Raw genomic sequence first — 15,309 nt, 5'->3', positions numbered from 1 at the left:
TGTATCTCTTTCTCTTACCTCCCTTCCATCTTGATCTTCTAAATCTACTTCCTCTTGGCTATGGAAGTGGCGTTTGTAAAAATCTTCTGCCTTCTCTATCGTGTCCAGTCTATGCCTTCTATCCTGCCACGTAACAAGAATACCCTCTGGAGTTAGCCATCTAAAGTTTACATTTTCTCTTATTAGTTTGGATGTTAAGAATTGATAGCCGCGTCTCAGATCCCTCATCCTTTTAGGTATCTGTTTAAGGATGGTGATTGGTTGGCCCCGAAATTCTAATGGTTCCTCTCTAGATCTATGCAGAAGCTCATCCCGAATTGATTTTTTAACTAACCTTACATGTACTTCTTTTGGGAGGTTGTGCCTTCTCGCATAATTAGTTTGGACCCTGTATGTTTCATCAATTTCCGCCAGCATTTCCTCCTTCCCTACACCGAGTGCCTTTGCCATCAGTTCTGCCATCATGACCAACAGATCTTCCCCTCTTTTTTCTTGAACGTTCTGGAAGCGTAGATAATGAGCAGCCTTTTCTGCTTCCAGAAAAATGACTGTTGTTTCTAATTCCTTATTAGCCTGAAGGAGTGTTTCATTTAAATCATCTACTCTCTTTTCCTCTTTTTCCATTCTAGCTTCCATATCTTGAAGTCTTTGTTCATTTTTGACTAATTGCTGTTGAATCCCTTCAAATTTATCATCTATCGCTTGGATTTTCCCCTTTAATTCACCAGTGTCGTTTCTTATTTGGCCTATTTCTCTCTTCATCTCCTCGTGGTTTTTGGCCATTGCCTCGTGTAGGTTTTGCAAAAGGGCATGTAAATCTTTAAAGGAATTCGAGTTAGATCTTTCCCTTTGCAGCATATCCTCTATAGATTTCTGATTGGAGGGACTTGAGGCCATCCCCTGTCCCTGTGCTGCTGCCTTTTTGCCAGCGCTAGGCTTAGTTGCTCCCGAGATACTTGTCATGTTTCCCCAATTTTAACAGCGTTTTATCAATGTATAATACCCTGAGTCTTATATAAACCTTTTAACTCTATGACAAAAGATATATAAAACAGTTACCACCAGATACTTATTACCAACTAAGCAATTTATATAATAAAATTCTATAGTATGAATATAATCAAAGTCACGTTCTTCTTCTTTCCCCCCCCCCCCGTTTCCGGCGCAGAAATTGGCACCTTTTCCGTCTTCCTCTGCTGTCAAAGACCAGTAGGTGTCCCACTAAACAAACCTCCAGTTACTAAATTGCTATATCAAATGGCCGCCCGTGACAAGTAGAGTAGAATTTCAAAAGTTTCAAAAGTTCACAAATTCAAAATTTACCAGGATAGACCAGACTAGACCAAGCTGATCGCTTTCCACGCCCGACAATCCAGAGTTCAGTCTCTAAGGCTCCAAAGCTCAGACTTTGACTTGTTGTAGCTTTTTTCCAGCTAGAATACAGTCATATAGTCTTCGGCTTTCTTTCCCTTGCTGTTTTTGCCAAACGCCTCCCTCAAGACTTCTATCGCCGCTTATTCCCTCTCCGTGAGGCTCCCACTTCGAACCAGTACCTCTTTCACAAGCGCTTCCTATTTAATATTCGGATACACTCTCCGTCAGCTCCGCTCTACCGTTGTCCCGCTGCTTACGTGCTAGCTCCGTCCCTCTGTCAGATCTTCATGTCGGCCATTACTGGCCTCCTTCTCCCCGGTTCGCTCGCATCAGACTTTCTCCGGATCTTCAACACGAACTGCCGCTCATGAAGGTTCTCCGGGCTGCCTGCAACTTCGGATGTCCCTACAGGACCTCCTGAAGCTCCGAAAAGCCCCCGCGAACACTGGGTGAGAGGTTGTGCGAGGAGAGAGCTCCGTTCACACAGCCGCCCGCTCTGACAGTACCGAGATCTTTTCTTAACTTGGCTGAGGAACTAAATATCCAAGATGTCTGGAGGGAAAGAAATCGTAAGGCTAGACAATATACATATTACTCCAACCGACATAACTCATGGTCTAGAATAGACATGGTGTGGATGACGAAAGAAATTAGTTCAGAAATAGATGAGGTACATATAGCGACAGGTACTTGGGCAGATCACAATCCTATTAAACTTATCTGGAAAGGTTCCAAAAAAATATCCAGATGGACGCTTCAAAGAGCAATTTTAAAAGAAGACGAATTCAAATCTAAGATGGAGAGAGAACTAAGTTTTTTCTTTAAGGAAAATAAAGCTATAGACACCTCAGTACAAAACAATTGGGATACAGCTAAGGCTGTGATGAGAGGGGTAGCGAGGGCATATATGGTATATAAAAATAAGGGGAAAAGACAACAACGGGAAAGATTAGAAGAGGAATATAAGAGCTTAGAAGTTACACTCCAACAAGATCCACAAAAAGAGAATATCAAGCAATCTATGGATCTGATTAAACACAAACTTAACATTCTAGACAAAGAGAAATTGGCACAACAATTGAGAAACACGAAACAAAATTTTTTTGAAAATGCAAATAAACCGGGCCGGTGGCTCGCATACAAATTGGGAAAACAAAAGGGGAAAAACTGGATTCACGAACTACGAGATGAGGAAGGGAGAATATTCCACCAGGAGGAAAAAAAAAAATTATAGCCCAGGAATTTTATGAACGTTTATATAAAGAAGATAGCCAGGCAAGTGTGGAGAAAATGGAGGAATATTTTCAAAGAGCCAAACTACCTAAGGTCACAGAAGATACCAGAAATATGTTAAACGAGGAAATTCGACTATCTGAGGTGATAAAAGCTATTAATGCACAAAAGAATAATAAAGCATCGGGACCCGACGGTCTTCCATCAGAGATTTATAAAGAATTACAAAATATCCTAGCTCAACCCCTAGTGGAGGTATTTAACGCAGTATTAGAAGGCGCAAGGACGCCTAAATCTTGGCTAGAGGCAAACATAACCCTTATTCCGAAAGATAACACAGACCATACATTAATCCAAAATTACAGACCCATATCACTTCTTAACTCGGACTACAAGATATTTACATCAATTATAGCGGAACGATTGAAACGATTTCTGAATGATTTCATACACGCAGATCAAAATGGTTTTCTCGCTAAGAGACACACTAAGCACAACATTAGAATAATATTAGATACATTGGAGTACTATGAATTACATAGCGAACAACAGATGGCATTACTTTTCTTAGACGCCCAAAAGGCATTTGACAATGTTAAATGGTCTTTTTTGTGCCAACAGCTTAGCTTTATGAATATGGGTGAAAAATTTATAAATATAATTAGGGCAATTTATGACAATCAGGAAGCAAAAATAATTATTAATGGGGAAGCATCTAGCAAGTTTCAAATTCAAAAGGGAACACGGCAAGGCTGCCCCTTATCACCGTTGCTGTTTATATTGACTCTTGAAGTATTAACGAGAACTATAAGAAACGACCCAAAGATAAAAGGATTAACCATTAAAAAGGAAACCTTTAAATTGCAAGCTTTCGCGGACGATCTAGTTTTTATTATGGAGGATCCATGTCAGACGGGACCAAAGCTATTGGAAGAATTATCTAAATATGGTGAGGTTGCCGGACTGCGAATAAATAGAAATAAGACCAAGATGATTGTTAAAAATATGACCAATAAACAAAAAGGTAATCTGGCCGAAATCACGGATATAGAAATAGTCAAGAAAATAAAATATTTAGGGATTAACATTATGGCTAGATGCACTTCACTCAAAAAGGATAATTATGATAGTGTAGTGAATCAAATAAAAGGTGACCTGGAAAGATGGGGAAACCTAAAACTCTCATTATTGGGAAGAATCGCTGTCATTAAGATGAATATTCTGCCTAAAATCCTGTTTCTGTTTCAGAATATCCCAATTCAACTCGACTCTAAATTTTTTCGAAATTTGGATAAATTATCACTAAATTTTATTTGGCAGGGGAAAAAACCAAGAATTAAATTGAAATATTTACAAGACACGAAGGAAAATGGGGGTTTTGGATTGCCAGACTGGGAATTATATTACCACGCCGCGGCCCTGAGCTGGATTAGAGAATGGGTAATCTTGAGAAATAGAAGACTATTAACTTTAGAGGGTCACGATTTGCAATATGGCTGGCATGCTTTCCTATGGACGGAGAAACAAGGTCTTTTCTTGCATTTTCAAAGACACCGGATCAGGCAAGCGCTACTCAATACTTGGAAAAAAATTAGATCTCACAATTACACCAAAATACCGGTCTGGCTATCCACCCTTGAAGCGATAGTTTACCCAAATCTGTTTGATTTGGGTAACATAATCTCATACAAGGATATTCTGAATGAGGAGGGGGAATTGAAACTTAGGAATGAACTAGAATTACAAGGTATAAAACTCGATTGGTGGGCCTACTTACAAATCCAATCGAGATTTAGGAAGGATAAAAATGAATGGGGGATATATACCTCTGAAACAGCATTGGACAAAATATTATTGGGACCGGACTCTAAACAAATAAGGAATTTTTATAAATTACTTTTGGGATATAAGCTGTTTGAAGAGCAAGTGAAAGACCCCATGTTGATCTGGGCTAACAATTTAGGACATAACATCGACCTAGATACTTGGCAAACAATTTGGGATAGGAATAAAAGGATAACACTGGCCTCATCGTATAAAGAAAATTTATTTAAAATGTTTTACCGATGGCATCTCCCCCCAGCCCGCTTAGCAAAAATGTACACAACAGTATCTCCCAAATGTTGGAAGTGTTCTGAAGAGATAGGCACATACTTCCACACGTGGTGGTCTTGCAGTAAAACACAAAAATTTTGGAGAATGATTTGGATTTGGCTGAAAGAAATATTGAAACAAGATCTGGAGTTTAGTCCAGAACTTTTCTTGTTGGGAATCACGAAAGAGAAATATCCTAAAGATGTGCTATACTTAACGATCCATATTATCACAGCAGCTAGAATATCATTTGCGCAAAAATGGAAAAAGAATGAGATCCCAGGACAAAAAGAGGTTATTAGGAAAATTTGGGATTGCGCTGAAATGGACAGATTAACTTTGGAATTAAAGAATAAAGATCAATCAGACTATTATAGAATTTGGAACAAATTGTATCTTTGGATGGATAAAAAGAAAGGTCTCTATTAGGTTTTACAGACTAGCTCACTGTTTTAAATATTGTGGTATTTCACCGATTTGTAATCTAAGTGTATTTAAGTGTATTTTTGATGTACATATATACATGTATATATATATATATTTAAACATTGTAGACAAAAAGGTTTGTCAGCTCGCTGGTACTGTGTCCAATGTTTTTAAATAATAAATTTAATAAAAAAAATTATAAAAAAAAAAAAAAGTTGCTAAGATTAAGAAACTCTATATTAGGAGAAAGGAATCTCCTTGCTGTCTGCCATTGCTGAATTACAATTCCTAGGGACCTCATGGGCAGTTCTGAGGAATGCTGAAAACTGCAACCCAGGAACATCTGTAGAACAACAAATTCTCAACCCTTGAAGCTGAAGTGGAATAGTAATTTAGTAAAGCGTAAAAGACTTAGTCTGAGCTTCACATATTGTTTCCAGAAAGCTTTCAAGAATAAAATGCAATGTTGTGACTGCTAGTTGCCGCAATCTCTGTATAGCACAGTTGTATCGGAGGTTAGTTTTCCAAAGAAGAATGTCAAAGAGTCAAATGTCAGCAAGATGTCCCCTTCATTGATGAAATCTCAGAAAAATGCCAGGATCATTGAAGAAAATAAGATAAAGGATGGTAGGAAAGGATGAAAAGTTCTACATATTTGTCCCCAATTTTATACACTACTTCTACTTAAGCTGCATTGGAAGGTGTCCATCTAAACAGCAATGTATCTGTAGTTTGTTGCTGGACCATCCTGGGACACAGCTCCTCTGGTATAACCTTTTAACATGCATCGGATGGTGTGTCATATGTTGAATTCCAGGACTTAATTAAAAGACTATTATTTGAGATGGTCTGCTGTCCTCACAGTACTGTTGTGCAAAGTGAAAAGAGCAACTAGATCCAGCCACCAGGTATTTTCAGGGTGCCAGGTCTGAGGGGCGGGGGAAAGAAAGAAAAGGATTAATACAGTATAACTATGGGCCATAATCTTCCAAGATATCAGATGCTGCCATTGGCCTTACTATATAAGAATCCTTTTTGCCAGTGTAGAAATATGGGCTTCCCCCAGAGAGATAAATTGAGGATAATCCCAATTTTTGAGGAGAACAGCTGATCCACAGGTTGTATCGATGTATCTGACTGCAGACACAGCTCTCTAAATGCAGTGTTTTTCAAACACTGTTCTAATGCATAATTCTTAGTAGTGACGGTTTACATGCATCTGCCCTTTGGGATGTAGGGGTTTGACTTATTCGTCTCTCTTAGTTTGCTTTTCCCCCCAGTGGACTGAAGTTCTTGTGCTGCCAAAGACCAAAATGTATTGCTCTTATTCCCTCCCTCGTGTCTCCTTTCAGGCCCTGCTATTTCAGAGACACACCCGTCAGCTGGCTCTCCACTGTTCAGTTTCCTTCTTCTCAGGAAATGTTTGCCCTTCTGTGTTTCCGGCAACTGCAGAGCATGTCCTTTATAGAGTCACTATACAGTGGAGGAGAGGATGTACTGGAGATACCTCATATTTTGCTTGGGTGGCTAGGTAGGCTGTTTCGTGCAAAAACTTTCATTTCGGGCTTAAAATTTTGGGAGATGACATTCACATACCTTTAAAGTTGTCAAGTTTGAAAAAACACTGCTTTGGAGGAAATTAAAAGCATTTACAGAATATTTATTTTTTAAAAAAAAAATCCACAAAATCGTTTAGATACTGGCTCAGCACTTTGGGGGTCTCAGTTGCTCTTGCTGAAGTAAGGAATTGTGACTCCAGGATTTTTTTTTTAAAAAAAAGCCAGCATCCTGTATCCTTCTACTAGGCAGGATGGACTGTAGGAAAATGAGACTGGAAGATGTGGACAGATGAAAAGGAATGGAAAAACACAACCCGTGGACAAGCGTTAAATAACAACAGTTTTGAAAAATGAATAGCAATCTATTCTATTCTCTCTCTCTCTCTCAGTTCAATTACAGGCTGTTTCTGGGGGGACTATCAGGAGCGCACAAGAAAATGTCATCTGACAGCTTGTCAACCAAAGCCCTAAAGGTAAGGACCTAGCACACGGGTGTCTAACTTGCCATGTCATGTGACACGTTGCGACGTATCACAACTTTTTTTTGCATTGCTGGAGCTGGGATGGGCGCGGCCTCCACATGATACAACACCTAGCAGTTTTGAAAAACACGTTTCTCTCTAATTTTTTGCAAAGCTGGAGGGTTTTATTTATTATTTATTAAATTTTTATAACGCCCTTCTCCTGAAGGACTCAGGGCGGTGTACAGGGCAATAAATATCAAAATATAAATACAAAAGTTAAAAAAGAGAATTGAATAATTATGCTCAATATAATACAATAATAAAACTGTGTTAAAACTAAATCCAACCCCAAACCCATCAGACCAGGCCAGATTGATTTCATATCCTTTCTATAAAACTCTGGTATTCTGCTATAAGAGACTGATCATCATGACTTAAATCAATAATTATTATCTGGCATTAAAAAAAAACCAATATCCAGAGTTCTCACTGGAAGAAAAGTGAACCTTACAGATTCTACAGAATTTCTGCACAATTTATGTACATCTACGTTCCCCTGATATTCTTTGGAATTATTCTAGCCCCCACCCCTTTCACTTTCTCTCTTCTTTGTGCCCTTACTTCCTTGTTCTCTGTTCCCTCCATTTCACCATTTTTTTTCCTTCCTGCTTGCGTTGTTATTGACTTTCTCCTTTGCCCCTCCCCCTCTTTTCAGAAATGGTGAACATGTGTGTGGAAATTTGTATGGAATCAAATTATTTTCAATAGTTGATGTAGGACTTCTTTTTAAAGAATAGCCAGTCTGTAATCCACACAGTTACTGAAGCACGCATGGACGCAATATTTGGAAATGGTTCTAGCAGCATTGAGCCAAAAGGGGAAGGATGTTCTGTGTCTTTCCTAATGTAATTTTCCTCTCTGAAAATTATTGCACTGATGTGGCTTTGTTAATGTGAACTATAAATTCTTGCCATATATATGCATACACAAACACATTTTGGCAACCGGACCCCCCTTTTAATTTTCTCAGAAATATTTGAAGAAGAGCGCTTGCTTCTCCATGTATTTTCCCTGCTTGTATCCAAGAAAAGAAACAACAAAAAGTGAAAGTATTGCTCCCCATTCTTAAGATTGTCACATTGTTTGTTTAAACACAAACCTGGAGGACAGAAGCAACCCATTATTGTGTGCAGGTAAAGTTAAGGACTGGTGCAGGTGTGCCCTGCAGAGAAGTCACATAAATTGTCAAGGGAGGCCAGCCTCTCCTTTATATGAAAGAAATGCATCTCTTCATTGCCAGTCTCTAGCAGTAAGATTTTTAAAACAAAAATCCAGGGAAGTAATTTTGGGAACTGTATTTAGCCACTTAGCTGTTCTAGAAGAGGGAACCAAGCACATTAATTTAGAACAGATTTTGTATGAAACAGCCAGGGGTAGATATGCTCACCCCAAGGTTTTTTAGGGAGCCTATAATTATTGTCCAGAAGCTGGTGAATTTTGTTAAAAGACCTGTAACTAAGCAGGTATTAGGATAATATAATGATTATATCCAGTTATAACTTTGTTTCTAGCAATGCTTGATCTGCAAGAGAATGCTGTGCTATGGTTTACATGTCTTTGTTTTCCCGACACTATTAGAAATTGCTTACTGATTAAACTAAATAGTTTCATGGAATATGTGGTCTAAGTGTGGAAACTCAGACTAGGTTGGATTGCTTAGCTAAGTGGTCACTTCGTTCTAATTATTTAATGCCCCCAAACAGTTTGAATAGGAAGAGGTATTCTTGCTGTGTTCCCATAAGCTGGAAAAGTCAGGATAATAAAGTGTTGATTCACTAACTTTTGCTTAGAAACACCTCAAAGCAGAGAAATTGCGAATTCTGTTCATAAGAAGTGTTTGGAAATTGATCTGGAATGCAGCCAGTAGCATCTGAAGTGCAGCAGGAAAATATCACATGTGTCTTACACCAATATTGAGCAATGCTTAGTCAGTGTTATACGATAATCTTGATGTTCTCAAAAGCTAACGTCTCATATATATAGCTACTTCCTCCACTGAATTATAGAGTTTGGAAACAGATTTTTTTTTCTTCTGTTTCTACATAGTCTGCATAGGATTGCATTGTAAATGGCCTGTGATCCTATACATAAAGGATTGTATCAAACTAATTTTAAGATTTGCATTCTGGATCCTGCTTTTTGAGTGCTCTCTGAATCAGTTTTGTCTGATTAATCCCAGAAATGGAGTATCTTCTGTGATGATATCTGGATTGTGGCGCTTCTTTCCCAAAGAGCTACTTCAGACCCAATGCTAAATATATTCAGGTTGCTTTTCTAGAATTTTTCCTATGAATCCAAATAACATTCCATTTTTCAAAAATGCTTTATAAAACAAAAAAATGAAATTGATATAGATAGCAATTTCTGTATGCTAATCGATGAAGTGGATCAAGGGGTTAATACAGTGAAGTTATGGGGGAATTACTTATGAGAAATACAAATTTTTATATTTTTGCTGCTGTGAAATAATAGCAATAATAAAAACAGAAAATCAAAGAAGTATTTAAAGAAACAAAGGGACTAAACTAGTCATACTTTGGTCCTACTTATTTAGTTGATGGGTAACTTTTATTGATTCAGTTGACACTGATTTAAGTACACAACCCCCTCTACTGAGAAGTAAATTCCATTGAGTTCATTGGCAGCTATTCCTGACTAAATGGTTTAAAGATCTTACTCAAGTCTTCAAATATCAAATACTTATAATAAATTCTTAATTTTTATTATGAGGAATTTATAATATAATTATTACGATATAAGGGGAAAAACCCTAACTCAAAGAATGTTGTAGAAAATATGTTATATATATATATATATATATATATATATATATATATATATATATATATATATATATATATATATATATATATATATATATAAACAATGCTAACGTACTACTGCTACAAAATGTTCCCATTTGTGTTTTTTTTTATTGCTAAGCACATTGGTTTGTGCTTAAATTGTAAGCCGCCCTGAGTCTTCGGAAAAGGACGGGATATAAATGAGATTAAAATTAAAAAATTAAAATTAAAAAATTTAATTCTTCTAGGCTCTCCTTTCTCTTTCCAGTTGTTGTTGGTTTTTTTTTCTGGATTCTCCCTATACTTGTACATCTGATTCTCAACTATCTGATCCTTTTCTTAAACAGATCAAACGGGAGATGGGTGAGAACACACCACATCTTTCAGATGAGGAGCTTATGGGACTGTCAGTGCGGGAACTTAACCACCATCTGAGAGGCCTGTCCAAGGAGGAGGTAGCAAGATTGAAGCAACGTCGGCGCACTCTAAAGAATCGTGGCTATGCGGCCAGCTGCCGAGTGAAGCGGGTGTGTCAAAAGGAGGAGCTGCAGAAGCAAAAGACGGAGTTAGAAAGGGAAGTTGATAAGCTAGCGCGGGAGAACGCTGCCATGCGCCTTGAGCTGGACGCCCTGCGTGGCAAGTATGAAGCGCTGCAGGGCTTTGCCCGCACAGTCACTGCTCATGGCACTGCTGCAAAGGTGGCAACTGCCAGCGTTATCACGATTGTCAAATCTGGTTCCAACCAGGCCACCTACTCCTAGTGCTTACAAGCCAAGCCATGAACTAAGTCCTATTGCCATGCCTCTGCACAGCTCTTACCTAAAGCGGCTGTAGCTGCACTGGCTCTTTCCTTCTCCCACTTTTGTTCTACCCACTGGAGGAGGCACAATTGACTTGAAGACCAAATGGCTAGATGTTGAACTTTGTCCTTAGTCCTTGCCTTCATTGGAAGATTGTGGGAAAGTGGTGTCCAACTTGTGTAATTTTAGCTGTCAGTTATTTGTGAATTGGATTACAATGGCCAGTTATTCCTATTTTTCTTTTCCATTTTATATTTGTTTTCTTCTCTGCTGCTTCATACCTTATGACTGATTAAATGTAAAACAGATAGATTTGAAGATGAGATCTTTACCTTAGTTGGAAATGCTGCTTCAGAGAAGTTTTGACAGCAATTATAGAGAAAGGCAGATAGTTTCTATCTGATTGGAAAGAAAGATGCCAAGACTAAAGCCTTAAAAGAAGGTCTAAAACCTAGTGATTATAATAATCCAGATGTTATCAGAGGATATCAATTTCCCAGTTTCTTGGTGCACTGTTCAGACATAAGTCTAGGTATTCATGTATAACTCTGTCTGCTTTTTGTTGCAAACCATAGTTCCCAGTTACCTACCGTTTAATTCAGAGTCTTTTGATCGTTTCATCATGAAATTGTTGTTTTACAAGAATCAGTCTGAGCCTCTGATGAGTAGACATTTAAAAATGATTTTAAAAAAAGTATTATTGCTTGGTGACTGCAATGGTGGTGGAAAAACAGATCACAAAAGGGACATGTCAAGAAAAGAATTAGTTGTTGCTAACCCATCCTAGGAAGAAATAAAGGAATTATGCACATTGCAGTGACCGGAGAGACAATCTCTCTGCAACTGTGTGTGGATGCAATTGTGCTCCAAATACTCTTGATTGTAAAAAATGCTCTTCTGCTGAGGTTTTATGGACAAAATAGAAGCAGCTTTCTAAAGAGGGAGAGAGAGAGGGAGAGGGAAAGAGAGAGACAAGGAAATGGGAAAAGTAAAGAGGGAGTGTGTTAAATGAGGCAAGAGTAGCGTGGATAAAGCAAGTGAGACTGATGGATAGTGAAGGGGCAACAGAATTGCAAGTGAACTTCTAGAGAAGATACTGAGTTCTAAAACAATTAGTTTCGTGAGGGGTACTAATAGCAACAAACAAAAATGTAATGAAGAGAGCCTTTTGTATTTTTTGCATTGGCAAAAGACTAGAAATAGAAACTCAGGAAAGAAATATACCTAACTATTACAGAGATTAAGACATTTTATGTTCAAGGGAGCCAAGCTATACAGAAGGTTGGCCCATCCCAAGAAGCAGTACAGGCTATTTGCCTGGAGTGTGGGGTTCTGAGGGGTTCAGAATCAGTCCTAATCATAGAGATGGGGTATAACCAGCAGGTCTATTTCAGTTTCTTCTTTCTCCCCAAAAACAACTTGAGAGAGGGCCAATCACTTACACAGAACAAGGAAAAGAGGCTTCCGTTGGAAACACCATTGGTGAGGAATATAGTTCCTCTGTGTTGTTTTGTGGCCTAATTTTTGCTCTATTCAGTCGTGTAAAATGCAAGATACATTTCTACTGAGGAAAGTGTGGTAGATGAAATTCAAAATACTTCTTTATATCTGAAGGATGCATTTTCACAAGAGCAGCAAAATAACTTGAACCATAGCCAAAAATAATTTTGTCATGAAAGTAAAACCTAGTTTAATCTAAGCTAGAACAATGGCAAGAGTCAAGTTCTCCTAGATGCCACTGTATTTGTCTCTTGTTCTTTTAAGATAATATTCTCATATGCACTTAGTAGGATTTACTGTAAAAGCCACACTGTTCAATTTTTAGAAAATGTTTACAATTACAATCTTGCCCCTTTCACTGTAGCAGCTTTTATACCGTCCAGTGGTTCTCCAGATGCATTCTGCCATGTTGGCTGGAAATGCTGCGAATTGCAGAGAACACGAAGTTGGAGAAAACTGATACCATTCAAAAGGCTAACTTAGTAAAGACGCAAACTTAAACAGTGTACTGTTTCCCTTTCCTTGCCATGCTTTCATGCATCCCATATGCCATTTAAACCAAGCTGCCTGCATGTACACACAGAATATTAGTAACACTGGACTTGCAGAGTCAACTATTGATATACTGCCCATTTGTATGCCTTTCTGGCCAAGCAGTTTTAGCCCATTGCCTTCTCATTTTAAAGGGGGTATGAAATCTTATGCCAAGCGTGGACAATATGAGAATAGCACATCTGTACCAAGAGACACTGGCAGCTCCATTGCTTAAGAAACTGGGAAGTTTATACACCTGGGAGACATGGTGGATACAGTAATTTTGTAGAAAGCGTGGAGAAGGGTTAGATTAGAAGACTGAGGAAAAGTACCTTTTTCCATTAAATGTACATTGCTAACATAAGAACCAGTGAGTATTTGTGGGTAATCATTTCCAGGCATGTGCCAGTGACTTATTTATGTGGCAAATATGATCCATTTTTTTTAAAAAAAAAGACATATGGATGGGTTTACCCATCCTGCAGCTTGATGTGACTTCTACCCCTAACACGGAATCAGCTTCCAAAACAGTGTTGTCGATCCTTCCCCTCCAGCCTTTTGATCCTTAATGGGGATTTGCTCTTTAACGCTTCTACCCTTGTCGCCCTATTTTTCCTTGTTCCTACCCTGTGATTTATTTATTGCATTTATTTATTTTCACATTCTTTATGCCGTTCTGCCTTGTGGCACGGCCGGGATGTTGGTACAGAGCTGTACTTTATATTTTATATATGCAAATCACATTTTATCTTCTATAGAGCAAGAAAAAAAAAGTACTTATTTATTTTCTGACTTACAGTAAGTGTCCTGCCAGACTCCTCTGTATTTTGTAGAATTTACAAATAAAGCCAGATTTTTTTTCCGAAATGGAGAAACTGAAAATAAGTGATATGTGCTCTTTTCTTGTGAAAATGAAAGAGATTGTGCTGAAGATCTAGGAATCAGTTCTGGGAATTTCATTGAAAATGAATAATTATGCAGCGTTAATTTTATGTCTGTTGATCATTTGCAGACATACCTGTAGTAGGGAATCTGCCCTGCACTTTCAGCACTTGTCAACACCGCGTGAAGTTGGGAGGACAGGAAGCCACTACTGGGAGTATTTTCCACCTTTTAAGGATGATGGGTATATATCTTATTTATGTGCATCATAAAGTGCTATTGTGATTTGGCAAATCACAAAACACATTTTTGTGAGAAAGCCAATGAGATTACAATACTATACAAATCATTAGTCCAATCTTAGTAAAACATGAAAAAGGTCTGAATTTAGGAATACATAATTACTCATTTAAACTACAATTTTCGAGTCCTACAAATACCTTCTGAGGCTAAAGAGAAATAATTTGCTTTCCATTATTTTGTGGCAGAAGTGAAATCTGAGATCCAAAATGCAAACCCAAAGTCTTGAATGTATTTTTCTAACTTGCATTCAGTATCTTTCTTTCACAGTTGCACAACCCAAATGCCGCACACAAGAGCCCCTCATCCAAGTTACCCATTTCTCTTTCAGACTACCTTTAAGCCTGTATGGTTTCTTATCCATCCCAAACACACTCGGCCCCATGCCCCTCAGGCATACCTGGGTATAAATGCAACATTTCAATATATATGGACTGCAAATATTCATGGAACGGCTAGATGGCAACAGATAGTCAGAAGCCCTTCTCATGGTTACTCTGCTGAGTTGTCAAGACTTCTCTCTTTCTGTACACTGAGAACAAAGTCAGAGTCATTTATTTTTCTTTATTCTTTTCTAATGGATGACAGAGTGCCAAAGTCCTGAGGAAAAATTGTGGCAGCGACCTGGTGATATGTTTTTCGGATCACTTCCTAAATATAAATATGTAGAGCATTTTATCTGCATAAGAGAAGAGGACTACAAATATGTTTCTTAACTCTAGCACAAGTAACTTCATGGTGGATGGACCACTTTGCTCACTGTACTAATAAAAGAGAATATTTGCAGCTCAGGGTTGACATGAGGGGTCCTTGATTTCTTGATTGGGGTATCGTTTACTTGATTGTTGGTCTGATGTTAACCTTGGAGTTAATCTATGCTGATCTGGGTGCTGATTGCTGGTGGGGAGGTGCTTGGGTCTTTTTGTTCCTTTTTAGGATGGGTGATAGTCTCTTTTGCATGGTGTATATATGTTGTTAATGTCTATGTGTCTATTGATGGCTGATTTGTGAGAGTGCCAGACTTCTAGAAATTCCCTGGTGTTTTTGGATTTGGCTTGGTCTAGAATGGTCAGACCAATTTCCAAACAATATCCCAATCAAGAAACTGTTCTGTACCAGCCTGCTACCGGCCCTGCAGAAAAGGCAGGGACAACCCCTTTACAAACGGCAAGAGGCTGGAATTAAGCCTGCCAAATTTATTAAGATAAAACAGAGCAAAACAAGACACCAACCATGAAACAGGAGCTATGAAACAGGAACTAATCAAGCGGTTGCCTTC

At 38.3% G+C, this 15,309-nt stretch overlaps 1 protein-coding gene across 3 annotated transcripts in view; it reads left to right on the top strand.

The window, feature by feature from the left end:
• Nucleotides 1-13,733, top strand: part of MAFF (MAF bZIP transcription factor F) — a 28,142-nt gene extending 14,409 nt beyond the window's left edge. For all 3 annotated transcript variants that reach the window (XM_083365797.1, XM_083365799.1, XM_083365798.1), the window contains 2 exons: nucleotides 7,076-7,159; nucleotides 10,362-13,733. In XM_083365797.1, coding sequence (XP_083221923.1) covers nucleotides 7,124-7,159; nucleotides 10,362-10,775 — 450 coding nt within the window. In that variant the 5' untranslated portion in view covers nucleotides 7,076-7,123 and the 3' untranslated portion in view covers nucleotides 10,776-13,733. The remainder of the gene's footprint in view (nucleotides 1-7,075; nucleotides 7,160-10,361) is intronic.
• Nucleotides 13,734-15,309: the final 1,576 nt, after the last annotated feature.

This window comes from Vipera ursinii (genome assembly GCF_947247035.1).
Source record: "Vipera ursinii genome assembly, chromosome: 6".
Classification (NCBI taxonomy): domain Eukaryota; kingdom Metazoa; phylum Chordata; class Lepidosauria; order Squamata; family Viperidae; genus Vipera; species Vipera ursinii.
This window is presented reverse-complemented; position numbering and strand designations above follow the sequence as displayed.